This window comes from Sebastes fasciatus, chromosome 5 (genome assembly GCF_043250625.1).
Source record: "Sebastes fasciatus isolate fSebFas1 chromosome 5, fSebFas1.pri, whole genome shotgun sequence".
NCBI classification, from domain to species: domain Eukaryota; kingdom Metazoa; phylum Chordata; class Actinopteri; order Perciformes; family Sebastidae; genus Sebastes; species Sebastes fasciatus.
The window spans coordinates 28,175,216-28,192,176 of record NC_133799.1 but is presented as its reverse complement, the minus strand read 5'-3'; the positions used below and the strand labels follow the sequence as shown (position 1 = coordinate 28,192,176).

Sequence of the window (16,961 nt, the reverse complement as noted above, 5' to 3'; positions counted from 1 at the left end):
TAAAGACTCAATCGCTTTTATTTGGAGATATTGAGAAACTGTTACAAAACCGGAAGCACTAAAGAGCAAAAAAACAAGTTAACTGATTCAGTAGAAAACAAATAGTTAAACCAATATATGTAACCAAACCTTGTATCCCTCCCCTCACAAAACATGTATTTCAGATGACAAATAAATGTAAACATAGCACCCTTATGTGACCAATGCAAAGCTTAAAAAGAAATTACATTTCATGAAGATTTTGAAAAACTTATTTGTGTATGCAAAAATATGGTAATCATTTCTAAGCCTATTTTAGGGGCACCAAAAATTATATTAACATCCTCATTATTTTCATTCCAAATACCATAAGATGGCTGCCATTAATACTTTAGTTCATTTCCACAAAAAATATCTTGGAAGTGTTAATTTTCACGAACATTTGAACAATAGCATTTTAAAAGCATAGCAACACCAAAGCAGAAATCTAAAACTATGCAAAAAGTTTAAGAACATTATCTTAGATTTTTTTTTTCTCCTCATATACGACACACACAAGTTATTTTCTGAACAATCGGTATATTTTTAACAAAAGGAATCATTTGCAAGAAAAGAGCATGAATGTGCAGATCATTTTCTTGATTTATTTGGAGGATGCAGAGTAGGTGGTGAAGCTAGAAACACTGTGGTGATAAGTTCCTGAGGAGGAGGGGGATCCAAGGTCCACACTGCTCCTGCGGGAGCTTCGTCGTGAGCCACTCCTGGAGCCGGTGGTGGACCCTGGGGCAGAGGAGACATTGTAAGGACTGCTGATCCCTCTGGAAGACACAGATGATGCCTGGAGCATTTTCAACCCATTGCTTTCCTCCACCAGACAATTATCCAGAGCCTGCTTGTAAGAGATCCTAAGTTTGCTCTTGGGGCACGTCAGGTTCTTTGTGTGGTCTCTGACGTTTTGGAGCCTCTCGGCGTCTCTCGAATCCAGCCACTTCATTTCCACAGCCTCATCTATGGTTCTTCTACAGCACATTTCTGGGTCATAAATCCCTCCTGTTACATACTGGAACTCTAGGAACCTCTGCCCTGCCTCATATGGCAGCCACCTCTCCTTCATGGCCTGAGGAACAGATAATTTCTTCTTGTTTTTTACATCCTCAAAGCCAAAGAAGGCTTTCTGGGCAGGCTTGAGCTTTGGGCCCATGTTGTCACTTATTATGCCCAGGCGGGTGGCCTCATGGATGCTGAGCCTATGGCCATTTGTGGGATTGATTATTCCTCCAGTGCAAGCCTGAGCCTCCAGCAGTCTCTGGGCAGTGATGGAATCCACCAGACCACGATCTAGAGCCTCTGTGATGGATATCTTCTCGATACAGTCTGTGTCAAAGACGGCACCCACAGGTTCCTGTTCATCTATTACTTCAATAGGAGAGGACAGAGTGACAGATATGCTGGATATATTCCTACGGGAGTCAGTTGAGTCTCGAGGTACACTGCAGGTTGAGGTGCTTCGCTCTGTGACAGTGGAAGTTCTTGTTTTGGTCATCTTTGAGAGAGAAGGTGATAAGGGTCTTGACAGGACTGATGATGACAATGATGATGTTACTGACGATGGAACTGAGGCTGCTGATGTTCTTAAAGTTGATGAAGATGTCACTGAAGATGTACCCGGTGATGCTGATGTTCTTGAAGTTGATGATGATGTCACTGAAAATGTACCCGGGGATGCTGATGTTCTTGAAGTTGATGATGTCACTGAAGATGTACCTCCGGCTGCTGATGATCTTGAAGCTGATGATGATGATGACCCATATTTGGTCTTGTTGCTGATGATATCTGCAAATTGAGTAAGGGTGATGGTACGTGATCGGTAATTATCTACATCTGATTGGTTGATTACTCGCATTTCAAGCAGCTCGCTAATATCATACTGTCGTCCAGTCTTCCTGTCAATGATAACAAAGCGGACGGAACCATCTGGAGCAGTGATAGTGATCTCTTCCCACTCACACTCCTGCTCGGACAGCTCCACAAAGGTGTCGTAGTCAATATACCCCTTGTCATATGCTACACGTACTGTCATCTCTTTATTAGTCTCCGGGTCTACAATTACCACTCTCCTCTTTCTCAGAGTGTTCTTCGAAGTCGATTCTTGACTTTTCTTGTCAGTGATAGGCAACAGGATGAGGCCAGTCTTCTTATCTGTGATACAGCGATTCTTAAGCTCCAGATAAGCTAGGTTTTCCTCTGTGTTGGGGTCAAAGAAACCCTTGGTATCAACATTCTGATCAGTCAGGGCCTTGTTCATTTCCTCATCAAAGTAACCTCTCTTGTAGGCTACGTTCACGTCAATCCGATGGCTGTGTTCAGGATCAATGATACCACCGCTGGCAATCTGAGCCTCGAGTAGACGGATGCCATGACCTTTCTCCACTAGACCTCTCTCTATGGCCTGAAAGAGGGAAATAATCTTGTCTGTACCAGGCAGTTTGTAACCAGTCACAGCCCTCTCTGCTGATAGCAGATTGTCCTTAAACTCAGGCCCAAACAGTCTTTTATTGTAAGCATCACTAACTGTCAGGTAATGGTTGTTGACAGGATCAACTATAAAACCTGAGGCAGCCTGGGCCTCAAGCAGTTCCAGTGTGGTCCCAGATTGCAGCAGTCCATCTTTCATGGCCTGATAGATGGGCATCACCTTATCACTGGCCTCATCATAAACTCCTGCTATGCAGGTGGAACCTCTCAGGTAGGAGTGCAGGCGGTCTTCAATGTCCTGGCTCGTCAATCTGCCCTCTCTCAGTTGGTCCATATCTGACCGGTCTAATAGGTTTGCATCCACTAGATCTCTGACTGGCACCTGACCCCTGAGCCCCTGTACAGTTATTGGCTTTTTAGGTTCAGGGAGAAGCAAAAGACCTGTTTTTGGATCTGCTTTGCATTTTTTCTTCAGAGATACATAGGTAGTTGCTTGTTGGGTGTCTGGGTCCAAATAACACTCAGGATATTGATTCAGGCCCCGGTATAGATCCTCATCTATGAGATCCCTATCCTTTGCAATGTCTTTGGGTAGGAATACACTGAGGGCAGGGTCTAAAATACCCCCTACAGACTCTTGAGCCTGAAGTATACGTAGAGCTGTGTCCTTGTCAATCAATCCCTTCTTCATGGCCTGGCCTGCCGACAGGAGCTTGCCTGTATTTGGGTCTCTGTAACCTATAGCAGCAGCTTCAGCTGCGAACAACTTTGATTCATCCTCCTTATCCACTACTCCTTTGGCACATGCTGCCTTTACAGTCAATCTCTCATTAGTTCTGGGGTCAATGATGTTGCCAGTGGCTGCCTGAGCTTCCAGTAGCATGTCAGCGCTGTCCGAGGACATAATTTTCTGTTTCTTGGCTTCTGTAAAAGACATTTTCCCTAAAGGTCCAGCCGCAACACCAGCAATTGACCCTGTCCCCTTCAGAAAGACCTTTTTATCCACGGACACATCTGGGACCGTTTTCTCTCCCTTCATTAGTTTGTTAAATGTTGGTTTGTCCAGGACCCCACAATCAAGCAACTGTTGTGCTGTGACAGTCTTACGGACACCATCAAAGAGTAGTTTGGAAGGGTCTTTCTTCTCAGAGACTGGCAAAAGTTTCAGGCTTGCTTGAGGTTCTGTCTTGCATTTTTCCTGCAAAGCCCCATAGCTGGCATCATTTTCAGTTTCTGGGTCAACGTAACACTCAGGACCCTGGTTAAGAGCTTGACGGAGGTCCTCATCCAAAAGGTTGCGCTTTATAGCTGTATCTTTGGGGAGGAACACGCTAAGATTGGGATCTACAATACCTCCCACAGACTCCTGGGCCTGCAGCAGGCGTAGCACAGTCTTCCTGTCGATTAGTCCCTTTTTCATGGCCTCAAACACTGACAGAGGCTTGGCTCCGCGAGGATCCTTAAAGCCAACAGCAGCAGCCTCTGCTACCAACAATCTGTCTCGATCCCTAATGTCCACCACTCCTCTGGCACATGCCTCCTCTACGGTCAGCTTCTGATTAGTTTTAGGGTCAATGATGTGGCCTGTGGCAGCCTGGGCTTCTAGTAGCAAATATGCACTATCTGAGGGCAGGAGCATCTGTTTCTTGGCTTCTGAGAAAGACATTTTTCCTTCACGTCCAGCTACCACCCCAGCAATGGGTCCAGTCCCCTGTAGATATACCATCTTTTCCATAGACACGGCTGGGACAGTTTTCTCCCCTTTCACTAGCTGATTAAGTGTTGGCTTATCAAGCACTCCGCATTCAAACAACTGCAGTGCTGAGACTGGCTTGCGGATTCCATCAAACATCAGTTTGGAAGGGTCTTTCTTCTCAGTGATTGGCAGAAGTATGAGGCCTGTGTGAGACTCAGTTTTACTTCTCCTCTTTAAAGTCCCATAGCTGGTATCACGCTCGGTGTCTGGGTCAACGTAACACTCAGGACTCTGGTTTAGAGCATGACAAAGTTCCTCATCCAAAAGGTTGCGCTTTACAGCTGTGTCTTTGGGGAGGAACACACTGAGATTGGGATCTAGAATACCTCCCACAGACTCCTGAGCCTGCAGCAGGCGTAGCCCAGTCTTCCTTTCAATTAGTCCCTTCTTCATGGCCTCAAACACTGAGAGAGGCTTGGCTCCGCTAGGATCCTTGAAGCCAACAGCAGCAGCCTCTGCTGCCAATAATCTGTCTCGATCGCTAATGTCCACTACTCCTCTGGCACATGCGTCCTCTACTGTCAGCTTCTGATTAGCTTCAGGGTCAAGGATGTGGCCTGTGGCAGCCTGGGCTTCTAGTAGCAAATCTGCACTATCTGGGGGCAAGAGCATCCGTTTCTTGGCTTCTGAGAAAGACATTTTTCCTTCACGTCCGACTACTACCCCAGCAATGGGTCCAGTCCCCTTTAGATAGACTGTCTTTTCCGTAGACACTGCTGGGACAGTTTTCTCGCCTTTCACTAATTGGTCAAATGTTGGCTTGTCAAGGACTCCACATTCAAACAACTGCTGTGCTGTTACTGGCTTACGAACACCATCAAAGATCAGTTTGGAAGGGTCTTTCCTCTCATTGATTGGCAGAAGTATCAGGCCTGCGTGAGACTCTGTTTTGCTTCTCTTCTTTAAAGCCCCATAGCTGGTATCACGTTCAGTGTCTGGGTCAATGTAGCACCCAGGACTCTGGTTTAGAGCTTGACGGAGGTCCTCATCCAAAAGGTTGCGCTTTATAGCTGTGTCTTTGGGGAGGAAAACACTGAGATTGGGATCTAGAATGCCCCCGGCAGACTCCTGGGCCTGCAGCAGGCGTAGCCCAGTCTTCCTGTCAATTAATCCCTTTTTCATTGCCTCAAACACTGAAAGAGGCTTAGCTGTGCTTGGGTCCCGGTAACCCACAGCAGCGGCTTCTGCTGCCAGGAGTCTATCTCGATCCCTATTTTCCACCACTCTTCTGGCACATGCCTCCTCTACTGTTAGCTTCTGATTGGTTGTGGGGTCAATGATGTGTCCTGTGGCAGCCTGAGCATCCAGTAGCAAATCAGCACTTTCCGCAGGCATGAGCATCTGTTTCTTGGCCTCTGATAAAGACATTTTCCCTAAAGGTCCAGCTGCCACGCCAGAAATCGATCCTGTCCCCTTTAGAAAGACCTTCTTATCCACAGACACCTGTGGGACAGTTTTCTCTCCATTCATTAGTTGGTTAAATGTTGGTTTGTCCAGGACCCCACAATCAAGCAACTGCTGTGCTGTTACTGGCTTACGAACACCATCAAAGATCAGTTTGGAAGGGTCTAGCTTCTCAGTGATTGGCAAAAGTAGCAGACCTGTGTGAGGCTCTGTCTTGCATCTTTTCTTCAATGCCCCATAGCTGGCATCACGCTCAGTTTCTGGGTCACGGTAACACTCAGGACTCTGGTTTAGAGCTTGACGAAGGTTTTCATCCAAAAGGTTGCGCTTAATAGCTGTATCTTTGGGAAGGAACACACTGAGATTGGGATCTAGAATACCTCCCACAGACTCCTGGGCCTGCAGCAGGCGTAGCCCAGTCTTCCTGTCAATTAGTTCCTTCTTCATGGCCTCAAACACTGAGAGAGGCTTGGCTGCACTAAAATCCTTGTATCCCACAGCAGCAGCTTCAGCTTCCAATAATCTGTCTCGATCCTTAATATCCACCACTCCTCTGTCACATGCCTCATCTACTGTCAGCTTCTGATTGTTTCTGGGGTCAATGATGTGACCTGTGGCAGCCTGGGCTTCCAGTAGCAAATCTGCAATATCTTCAGGCAGGATTGCCTTTTTCTTGGCTTCTGACAAAGACATTTTGCCTTGACTCCCAGCTACAACCCCAGCAATAGGCCCAGTTCCCTTCAGATTAACATTTTTGTCTACAGACACCTCTGGGACATTTTTCTTCCCCTTTTCTAGATCTTCAAATGTTGGCTTGTCAAGGACTCCACATTCAAACAACTGCTGTGCTGAGACTGGCTTGCGGATTCCATCAAACATCAGTTTGGAAGGGTCTTTCTTCTCAGTGATTGGCAGAAGTATGAGGCCTGTGTGAGACTCAGTTTTACTTCTCCTCTTTAAAGTCCCATAGCTGGTATCACGCTCGGTGTCTGGGTCAACGTAACACTCAGGACTCTGGTTTAGAGCATGACAAAGTTCCTCATCCAAAAGGTTGCGCTTTACAGCTGTGTCTTTGGGGAGGAACACACTGAGATTGGGATCTAGAATACCTCCCATAGACTCCTGAGCCTGCAGCAGGCGTAGCCCAGTCTTCCTGTCAATTAGTCCCTTCTTCATGGCCTCAAACACTGAGAGAGGCTTGGCTCCGCTAGGATCCTTGAAGCCAACAGCAGCAGCCTCTGCTGCCAATAATCTGTCTCGATCCCTAATGTCCACTACTCCTCTGGCACATGCGTCCTCTACTGTCAGCTTCTGATTAGCTTCAGGGTCAAGGATGTGGCCTGTGGCAGCCTGGGCTTCTAGTAGCAAATCTGCACTATCTGGGGGCAAGAGCATCCGTTTCTTGGCTTCTGAGAAAGACATTTTTCCTTCACGTCCGACTACTACCCCAGCAATGGGTCCAGTCCCCTTTAGATAGACTGTCTTTTCCGTAGACACTGCTGGGACAGTTTTCTCGCCTTTCACTAATTGGTCAAATGTTGGCTTGTCAAGGACTCCACATTCAAACAACTGCTGTGCTGTTACTGGCTTACGAACACCATCAAAGATCAGTTTGGAAGGGTCTTTCCTCTCATTGATTGGCAGAAGTATCAGGCCTGTGTGAGACTCTGTTTTGCTTCTCTTCTTTAAAGCCCCATAGCTGGTATCACGTTCAGTGTCTGGGTCAATGTAGCACCCAGGACTCTGGTTTAGAGCTTGACGGAGGTCCTCATCCAAAAGGTTGCGCTTTATAGCTGTGTCTTTGGGGAGGAAAACACTGAGATTGGGATCTAGAATGCCCCCGGCAGACTCCTGGGCCTGCAGCAGGCGTAGCCCAGTCTTCCTGTCAATTAATCCCTTTTTCATTGCCTCAAACACTGAAAGAGGCTTAGCTGTGCTTGGGTCCCGGTAACCCACAGCAGCGGCTTCTGCTGCCAGGAGTCTATCTCGATCCCTATTTTCCACCACTCTTCTGGCACATGCCTCCTCTACTGTTAGCTTCTGATTGGTTGTGGGGTCAATGATGTGTCCTGTGGCAGCCTGAGCATCCAGTAGCAAATCAGCACTTTCCGCAGGCATGAGCATCTGTTTCTTGGCCTCTGATAAAGACATTTTCCCTAAAGGTCCAGCTGCCACGCCAGAAATCGATCCTGTCCCCTTTAGAAAGACCTTCTTATCCACAGACACCTGTGGGACAGTTTTCTCTCCCTTCATTAGTTGGTTAAATGTTGGTTTGTCCAGGACCCCACAATCAAGCAACTGCTGTGCTGTTACTGGCTTACGAACACCATCAAAGATCAGTTTGGAAGGGTCTAGCTTCTCAGTGATTGGCAAAAGTAGCAGACCTGTGTGAGGCTCTGTCTTGCATTTTTTCTTCAATGCCCCATAGCTGGCATCACGCTCAGTTTCTGGGTCACGGTAACACTCAGGACTCTGGTTTAGAGCTTGACGAAGGTTTTCATCCAAAAGGTTGCGCTTAATAGCTGTATCTTTGGGAAGGAACACACTGAGATTGGGATCTAGAATACCTCCCACAGACTCCTGGGCCTGCAGCAGGCGTAGCCCAGTCTTCCTGTCAATTAGTTCCTTCTTCATGGCCTCAAACACTGAGAGAGGCTTGGCTGCACTAAAATCCTTGTATCCCACAGCAGCAGCTTCAGCTTCCAATAATCTGTCTCGATCCTTAATATCCACCACTCCTCTGGCACATGCCTCATCTACTGTCAGCTTCTGATTGTTTTTGGGGTCAATGATGTGACCTGTGGCAGCCTGGGCTTCCAGTAGCAAATCTGCAATATCTTCAGGCAGGAGTGCCTTTTTCTTGGCTTCTGACAAAGACATTTTGCCTTGACTCCCAGCTACAACCCCAGCAATAGGCCCAGTTCCCTTCAGATTAACATTTTTGTCTACAGACACCTCTGGGACATTTTTCTTCCCCTTTTCTAGATCTTTAAATGTTGGCTTGTCAAGGACACCACAATCAAGGAGCTGCTTGGCTGTGACAGGTTTCCGAACACCATCAAAGACAAGTTTGGAGGGGTCTACCTTCTCAGGGATTGGAAGAAGTATGAGGCCTGTGTGAGACTCAGTTTTACTTCTCCTCTTTAAAGTCCCATAGCTGGTCTCACGCTCGGTGTCTGGATCAACGTAACACTCAGGACTCTGGTTTAGAGCATGACAAAGTTCCTCATCCAAAAGGTTGCGCTTTATAGCTGTGTCTTTGGGGAGGAACACACTGAGATTGGGATCTAGAATACCTCCCACAGACTCCTGAGCCTGCAGCAGGCGTAGCCCAGTCTTCCTTTCAATGAGTCCCTTCTTCATGGCCTCAAACACTGAGAGAGGCTTGGCTCCGCTAGGATCCTTGAAGCCAATAGCAGCAGCCTCTGCTGCCAATAATCTGTCTCGATCCCTAATGTCCACTACTCCTCTGGCACATGCGTCCTCTACTGTCAGCTTCTGATTAGCTTCAGGGTCAAGGATGTGGCCTGTGGCAGCCTGGGCTTCCAGTAGCAAATCTGCACTATCTGGGGGCAAGAGCATCCGTTTCTTGGCTTCTGAGAAAGACATTTTTCCTTCACGTCCGACTACTACCCCAGCAATGGGTCCAGTCCCCTTTAGATAGACTGTCTTTTCCGTAGACACTGCTGGGACAGTTTTCTCGCCTTTCACTAATTGGTCAAATGTTGGCTTGTCAAGGACTCCACATTCAAACAACTGCTGTGCTGTTACTGGCTTACGAACACCATCAAAGATCAGTTTGGAAGGGTCTTTCCTCTCATTGATTGGCAGAAGTATCAGGCCTGTGTGAGACTCTGTTTTGCTTCTCTTCTTTAAAGCCCCATAGCTGGTATCACGTTCAGTGTCTGGGTCAATGTAGCACCCAGGACTCTGGTTTAGAGCTTGACGGAGGTCCTCATCCAAAAGGTTGCGCTTTATAGCTGTGTCTTTGGGGAGGAAAACACTGAGATTGGGATCTAGAATGCCCCCGGCAGACTCCTGGGCCTGCAGCAGGCGTAGCCCAGTCTTCCTGTCAATTAATCCCTTTTTCATTGCCTCAAACACTGAAAGAGGCTTAGCTGTGCTTGGGTCCCGGTAACCCACAGCAGCGGCTTCTGCTGCCAGGAGTCTATCTCGATCCCTATTTTCCACCACTCTTCTGGCACATGCCTCCTCTACTGTTAGCTTCTGATTGGTTGTGGGGTCAATGATGTGTCCTGTGGCAGCCTGAGCATCCAGTAGCAAATCGGCACTTTCCGCAGGCATGAGCATCTGTTTTTTGGCCTCTGAGAAAGACATTTTCCCTAAAGGTCCAGCTGCCACGCCAGAAATCGATCCTGTCCCCTTTAGAAAGACCTTCTTATCCACAGACACCTGTGGGACAGTTTTCTCTCCCTTCATTAGTTGGTTAAATGTTGGTTTGTCCAGGACCCCACAATCAAGCAACTGCTGTGCTGTTACTGGCTTACGAACACCATCAAAGATCAGTTTGGAAGGGTCTAGCTTCTCAGTGATTGGCAAAAGTAGCAGACCTGTGTGAGGCTCTGTCTTGCATCTTTTCTTCAATGCCCCATAGCTGGCATCACGCTCAGTTTCTGGGTCACGGTAACACTCAGGACTATGGTTTAGAGCTTGACGGAGGTTTTCATCCAAAAGGTTGCGCTTAATAGCTGTATCTTTGGGAAGGAACACACTGAGATTGGGATCTAGAATACCTCCCACAGACTCCTGGGCCTGCAGCAGGCGTAGCCCAGTCTTCCTGTCAATTAGTTCCTTCTTCATGGCCTCAAACACTGAGAGAGGCTTGGCTGCACTAAAATCCTTGTATCCCACAGCAGCAGCTTCAGCTTCCAATAATCTGTCTCGATCCTTAATATCCACCACTCCTCTGTCACATGCCTCATCTACTGTCAGCTTCTGATTGTTTCTGGGGTCAATGATGTGACCTGTGGCAGCCTGGGCTTCCAGTAGCAAATCTGCACTATCTGGGGGCAAGAGCATCCGTTTCTTGGCTTCTGACAAAGACATTTTTCCTTCACGTCCGACTACTACCCCAGCAATGGGTCCAGTCCCCTTCAGATTAACATGTTTGTCTACAGACACCTCTGGGACATTTTTCTTCCCCTTTTCTAGATCTTTAAATGTTGGCTTGTCCAGGACACCACAATCAAGGAGCTGCTCTGCTGTGACAGGTTTCCGAACACCATCAAAGACAAGTTTGGAGGGGTCTACCTTCTCAGGAATCGGAAGAAGCAGAAGGCCTGTGTGTGGCTCTACCTTACATCTCCTCTTCATTGACATATAGGTTACACCATCTTCACTTTCGGGGTCCAGGTAGAGCTCAGGCCTCTGACTCAGAGCATAATATATGTCATCATTAATTAGGTTACGCTCAATGGCTGTGTCTTTAGGAAGGAACACACTGAGTATGGGATCTAGGATGCCCCCCACAGACTCCTGGGCTTGTAGCAGACGCAGCGTTGTGTTCTTGTCAATCAGTCCTTTCGTCATAGCCTGAAATACTGAAAGGGGTTTGTTTGTGCCAGGACCATAATATCCTACAGCTGCAGCTTCTGCTGCTAACAACCTCTCTCTGTCCTCTTCATCAACCACACCTTGATCACATGCCTCTTCAACTGTCAACTTCCTATTAGTTCTTGGGTCAATTATGTGGCCTGTGGCAGCCTGAGCATCCAGTAGTAGGTCTACGCTATCTGGTGGTAGCAGATTCTCTTTCTTTGCTTCGGTGAAAGTCATTTTGCATAAGGGGCCTGTAAAAGACCCTGGACCTTTCGGACCTTGAATTACCACCCCGGCTATCGGGCCTGTCCCTTTGAGACTGACTTTTTTGTCGACAGAGACATCAGGCACAGTCTTATGCCCCTTCACAAGCTGGCTAAGTGTTGGTTTGTCCAAAACACCACAGTCAACCAACTGGTTTGCTGTGACTGGCTTACGGACTCCATCAAAGACCAAAGTGGAAGGATCCAAGGTTGGGGGCTCTCTAACTCTCATCAGCTCAGTTTCCATGGTTTTTCTGACAACAGCCACCTCTCGCAGTTCTTTCTGCATATCTGACAGCCTGATTTTATATGTCTCATCAAGCTCCCTCAGATCCCTCATCAGCCTCTCTAGCTCACTTTTCAGAGAGTTCTTTTCCCTCTCCAGACGTTCCTTGTCTGTTTCATATTGCCTGATCAGGACCTGCTTACTATCAAACTGGTCCTTCCAGTAATCTGAATCCCTCTTCGCCCTCTCGTTCTCATCCTGTATACGTTGCTTACTGCGAAGCTCAGAGTCTTGGGACAATTTAATGCGACTGAGTTCGTCCTCTAGCCTTTGGTAGCGATCTTTGTCCTTATCTGACAATTGCAATCTCAGCAAAAGAGCATCTCTCTCATTCACAATCTCACTGTACTGGGACTGAATGGATTGCATCATGGTGGTTGTCTGCAGAAAAATTGAGGGAAAGAGCAGAGAGACAAAAGGTTAGTCAACTCAGACATACATTGATACATTTTCTGTATATCAACAACCATACATTTATTTTCTGCATTTTACATCCCGGTATACAAACATACAATCAAGGAAACTGGGATAGAACAGTTTTGGATTTAAATAGAAATGAAATCAGAAATGATCATGCTACTATCAAAATTCACCTAAGTTTGTACTGTTGTGCTGTGCTAGTAAACCTTAATGGTTAACTTTAATACTATCAAGGAGGACAGCACACAAACTTGCTCTTTTCTAGGTCCAGGATTTTGGCAGCTGAATTACGAAGAATTAAGCTGTGAGAAGTGAAGCAAATTGAATGTTTCTGTTCTTACTGTAGCTCGTGAAATTTTTTGACCTGCATCGGTATTCATTTAAAATATGTCAAGATAGACTAAATCCCATAATTACAGTGTTAAATGTATAACAACTGAATATACAAAAAGCTGCAATTGATTAGAAAAATAGCCAAAACCCATGAATAGCAAGTCTGTGTGCGTTCTGGCAAAATATAATTTGTGTCTTGCAAGAATGGGAAGTAAAAGTATATAGGTAATGGCATTACAGTAGTCAATTCTTAAAGAAAATTAACCAGTAGAAAAAAAACACAATTTCAAAAAGTAATTGATTTTCATTGTGAAATATACCTTCCCAATCCTGAAGACAAGCTACATCAACACTACATTGTTTATAGCAACTACAACCACAAAAATACGCAGGCCAACTATTTTGACTATTACTTTGTACAGATTGGAACATCTACATTCTGTAAATTTGTTAAACAGCACAAATAGATAATGCCAATAGATGGCTGCCAATCTTGATTGACTGGTCTAAAATTGCAAGAAGAGGTGTATCAAATACTGTAAAAAATTTGGGATATTTCACATGTATACCAGTGCTGTTTTTACAAGTTTGCAAAATGTATCTTATAGACCATCAAGATGCTATAATAATATGATAAACAACAATCAAACTGTATTAGACCAGAGGACCAGCGGTAATGATGTCATTGACGGTGTTGATCACTCTGGGCAAAAGAAGGAGAGGCATAAAAGCATGCAGTATGCACATCTTTGCACAGTGTGGGCAGGGGGACAGTTGACTGGGGAGGTCGGCAGGCAGAAAGGCACTGATCATGTTTGCATGCAAGGGATTTACATGCAACTTTATTCAAACACATATGGGCATATGTGTTCAAATCAGAGTTACCAAGTGGGAGGCATCTATAGGGGATCTAGAGGTGTTCCAGCAGGCAAGCAAAATTTTGGCTACAGACACCAATAGCTACTTGATTGATCCAAACTAGGACTCTGATTTGGAAAAACGAGAGCAGGCCAGGACTGAGTGCCAAAGTTCCATGTACCTCGGTGGCCTGCTTTTGTATTTTCTCAGTCTCCAGCTTGAGTTTCTCCCTCTCCGAGGAGAGCTCTGAGGCCAGGTTGCGGTAATCTACATTGCTGCGCTCACTGGCTTGAAGCTGCAGTTGCAGGGCTGTAATCTGGGAGGAGAGCTCATCATCACTTCCTTGTTTGGATCTCAGGAGTTCCGCTTTATCATGTCGTGCTGCGGTTAGTTCCTCCTCCAGCCTCAGCCTTTCTTTGGTCTGGCTTTCTGTCATCTCCTTCAGCCTTTGAAGCTCACCAGAGCGCTCATTCAGGGCCTTACTCTTCTCCTCTATAGTTCTGTAAAGGCCCTCATTCCTGAGGTTTGCCTCTTTGCCTCCTGCCTGCTCCTGGAGGAGCTGTTGCTGCAGGGCCTTCAGCTTGGCGCTCAGCTGAGTCATGCGCTCTGCAGAGGTCTTGTTTTGTCTCGAGCTTCTCTCCAGCTCCTCCTGCAACCTAAGGCGCTCTTCCTCACCTCTCTTTTCTGACATGCTGGCGTGCTCTTGGCTCTGGCTTAGAGTGGTAACGGTGCTGATGTACTCAGTCATGGCCTTGGTGGTGTTTTCCAGCTCTGTTTCTACCTGCCTTCTTCTGGACACTTCCTCTTGGTTAGCCCTCCTCAGATTCTCCACTTGGCTCTCCAGCCCACCTCTCACATCCTGAAGGTCCTTCATGCGACTCTGTAGCCTGCTCATGTTCTGCTCTACTCTGCTTCGCTCCCTGCTCTCCCTCTCAAGCTCCATACTTATCTTCTGGAGCTCTTCTTCGCACTCCCCCAGCTGGGTTGCAGCCACTGATGAACTGGTTAGCTTCACCTGCAGCTGGGCCAGAGTCTGTTCGAGCACATCCTGCCCTTCCTCTATAGTTCTCCTCCTGCGGGTCTCTTCCTCCAGGCTGTGTGTAATGTAGGCCAGCTCGTCACTCTTCTCCTGCAGCCTCTTCATGACTTCAGCCAGCTCCTCTGCATACTGGCTGTGTTCCTCGTCTCTCTGCCTAATCAGCACCTCCACCTGACTCTCCAGTTCTCTCCTCCTGCACCCTTCCTCTGTGATGACAGCACGCTGACTGTGAGCTTCTTCTTCTGCCCTGTTCCTTTGTTCCTCAGCCTGGCTCAGAGACATCCTGAGCTTCCTGAGCTCCTCCTCCAGATTCCTCCTCTCTGCCTCCATCCTGTCATACCGCAGCTGGACATCAACGGTATCCTCCTCCCTCTGGGCTGCCAGCCTCTGCATGTCTGTGCAGCTGACGTGGATCTGGGATTCGTAGCTGAGCTTTAAGTTATTGATCTCCATACTGCATTGGCTCCTTACCTTTGACATCTCCTTCTGTAGCTCCCTGATCCTCGCCGCCTCCTCAGCCAGCTGCCGCCGCAGCTGTTCAATCTCGTGATCCTTGTTTGTCACACTCTTCTCAATCTCCACCTTGGACCAGCTGACCGTGTCCAGCTCCTTCTGCCTCTTCCTCAGCACCAGCTCGTACTCCTCCTGCTGCGTAGTGTAGCGCTCCTCTGCCAGCCTCCTCTTCCTCTTCTCTTCCTCAAGCGAGTAGTTGAGACGTGTCACCTCATCGTTGAGGTCTGCCAGCTGGCTCTGAGTGCTGTCCAGGCTGTCCATAGTGGCACTGCACTGCAGCGTAGCGGTTTGCTTCACCTCCTCAATCGACAGCAGCTTGTCCCGCGAGTCGGACAACTCCAGCTCGTAACGGGAAACAGACTCTTCCAGAGATTTATTCTTGGAGTCGCAGTCTCGCATGCCCTCCCTCAGCAGGCGAAGTTCTTCCTCTAACAGGTCAATCCTGGTGTTACGAATCTGAAAGCAAGACAAAGCAAAAATGAATGCAGAGGTAGTTTTAAGAACTGTAATAATCAAGTAAAAAAAACACTTTACCACAGTGTACTTGGATGATTGATTCAAACTGATTCATGGAATCATCCAACATTCAAAGAATATCCATAGTTGCTTTAAACTCAATTAAACTAAATTTAAAACTAACTAATTGAGGTTAATTCAACTTAACCATCAGGGACAATGAACATTAATTGACATCATTATCATGTAAATGTGACTAATTTAGCCAATTTGCTAATTTTTCCAAAATCCCTGGGCAGGATGATGATAAAAGCTAAACACAAAAAAAAAAAAAAAAATGCAAAACATATTCAGTAAGACACAGCACGAACAAAATTAAATTAAAAAATACAAAGCAAGCACAAATATTCAAAGAACTGCAAAATACAACATCAGTACCTTGAGCTCCTCCATGTTTTTGAGCAGCTCTCCCAGGAATTTGTAGTAGTCGCCAGAATGTGTGAGCAACTCCATGTAACGGGTTTGCAGTTGTGTAGCCTGAGACAAAGACAAGGCAAACTCAAGGATTAATCTAGATAATACGTCACTTAACTTCACTGATTCATAGAAATGTCATTGATCCCCTTCTTTAATATACTAGAAAAAGGGAAAAACATTTTCAGATACTAGTGGGTCACCATATGCCAAAAGTTGCTTCAGTGTTTTAATGACACAACTTTTCCAATATGGTTTTATTACTTCCAAATTTAGGTCCATCGACGGCGACTTCAGCATTGTCCTTTTGATGGGGATGTTGAGCAACGTCTCTAAACCAGAGGTGTAAGAGGCCAGGTCCGTTTCATAATCCTGTAAAACAAACAAAGTCATGAAACGAATTATTTTGATCATTTTAAAGTCTGCATATATGCAGGCCTCCTTACCTTGATAGAAATCACACAGGCCTCATTGTCCCTCAGCACGCTCTCTACTGTCTCCCTCCTCGATTTGATTTCAGAGTTCAGGGCCTTGACAACACAATAATATAAAGACGTCAGATGACTTAAAACACATGGACATAGACCCTCAACGCAGTTAGCAAAATGAATCAATAGCAATGAAAGGCTGAGCAGGAAACCTTCTGGTTGTTAATTTGGTCCATCAGTGTTTGGATGCTCTCTATCTTGGTGGCCTGCAGGGTGTCTTGTTTTGTCCGCGTGGCATCAATCCAGTCAATAAGGGAGGTGCTGGTTTGCTTGTAGTGCTCCAGCTGAGGCTGGTACGACTGCAAATCCTGGACTCTGAGCAAGAAAGTGGACAAATTTAAAACATAGCACCATGTTTTTCAGTAGACTGAAACTGTTGATTAATGTGAGATACAGTGAGAAAGACAGAGAGTATCCTTTTACACGAAACTCTAATCCAACAAAGGCTGGTGTAAAAGGGTTGTCCTGTGTTGATGTCTGTAATAAATTGTTATTTTCAAAATAGATTATTCAATCATTTAAATCAATGAATCAATTAAATGTTTATAAGATGTCAAGAAATGGTGAAAGAGGCCCATCACAGGTCCACAGAGGCTCCCAAGGTGTCACCCTACAATGGTTTTACTCAATTAGCAAACCAAAATCCAAAGGTTTTCAA

General features: G+C 46.3%; 1 protein-coding gene across 5 annotated transcripts in view; it reads right to left on the bottom strand.

The window, feature by feature from the left end:
* Positions 1-16,961, bottom strand: part of LOC141768198 (uncharacterized) — a 34,813-nt gene continuing 17,852 nt past the window's right edge. For 4 of the 5 annotated variants that reach the window (XM_074636277.1, XM_074636279.1, XM_074636278.1 and 1 more), the window contains 6 exons: positions 16,456-16,618; positions 16,262-16,345; positions 16,080-16,187; positions 15,780-15,878; positions 13,515-15,341; positions 1-12,103 (listed from right to left, as the gene is read on the bottom strand). In XM_074636277.1, coding sequence (XP_074492378.1) covers positions 623-12,103; positions 13,515-15,341; positions 15,780-15,878; positions 16,080-16,187; positions 16,262-16,345; positions 16,456-16,618 — 13,762 coding nt within the window. In that variant the 3' untranslated portion in view covers positions 1-622. The remainder of the gene's footprint in view (positions 12,104-13,514; positions 15,342-15,779; positions 15,879-16,079; positions 16,188-16,261; positions 16,346-16,455; positions 16,619-16,961) is intronic. The other variant, XM_074636281.1, reaches the window with a different exon arrangement.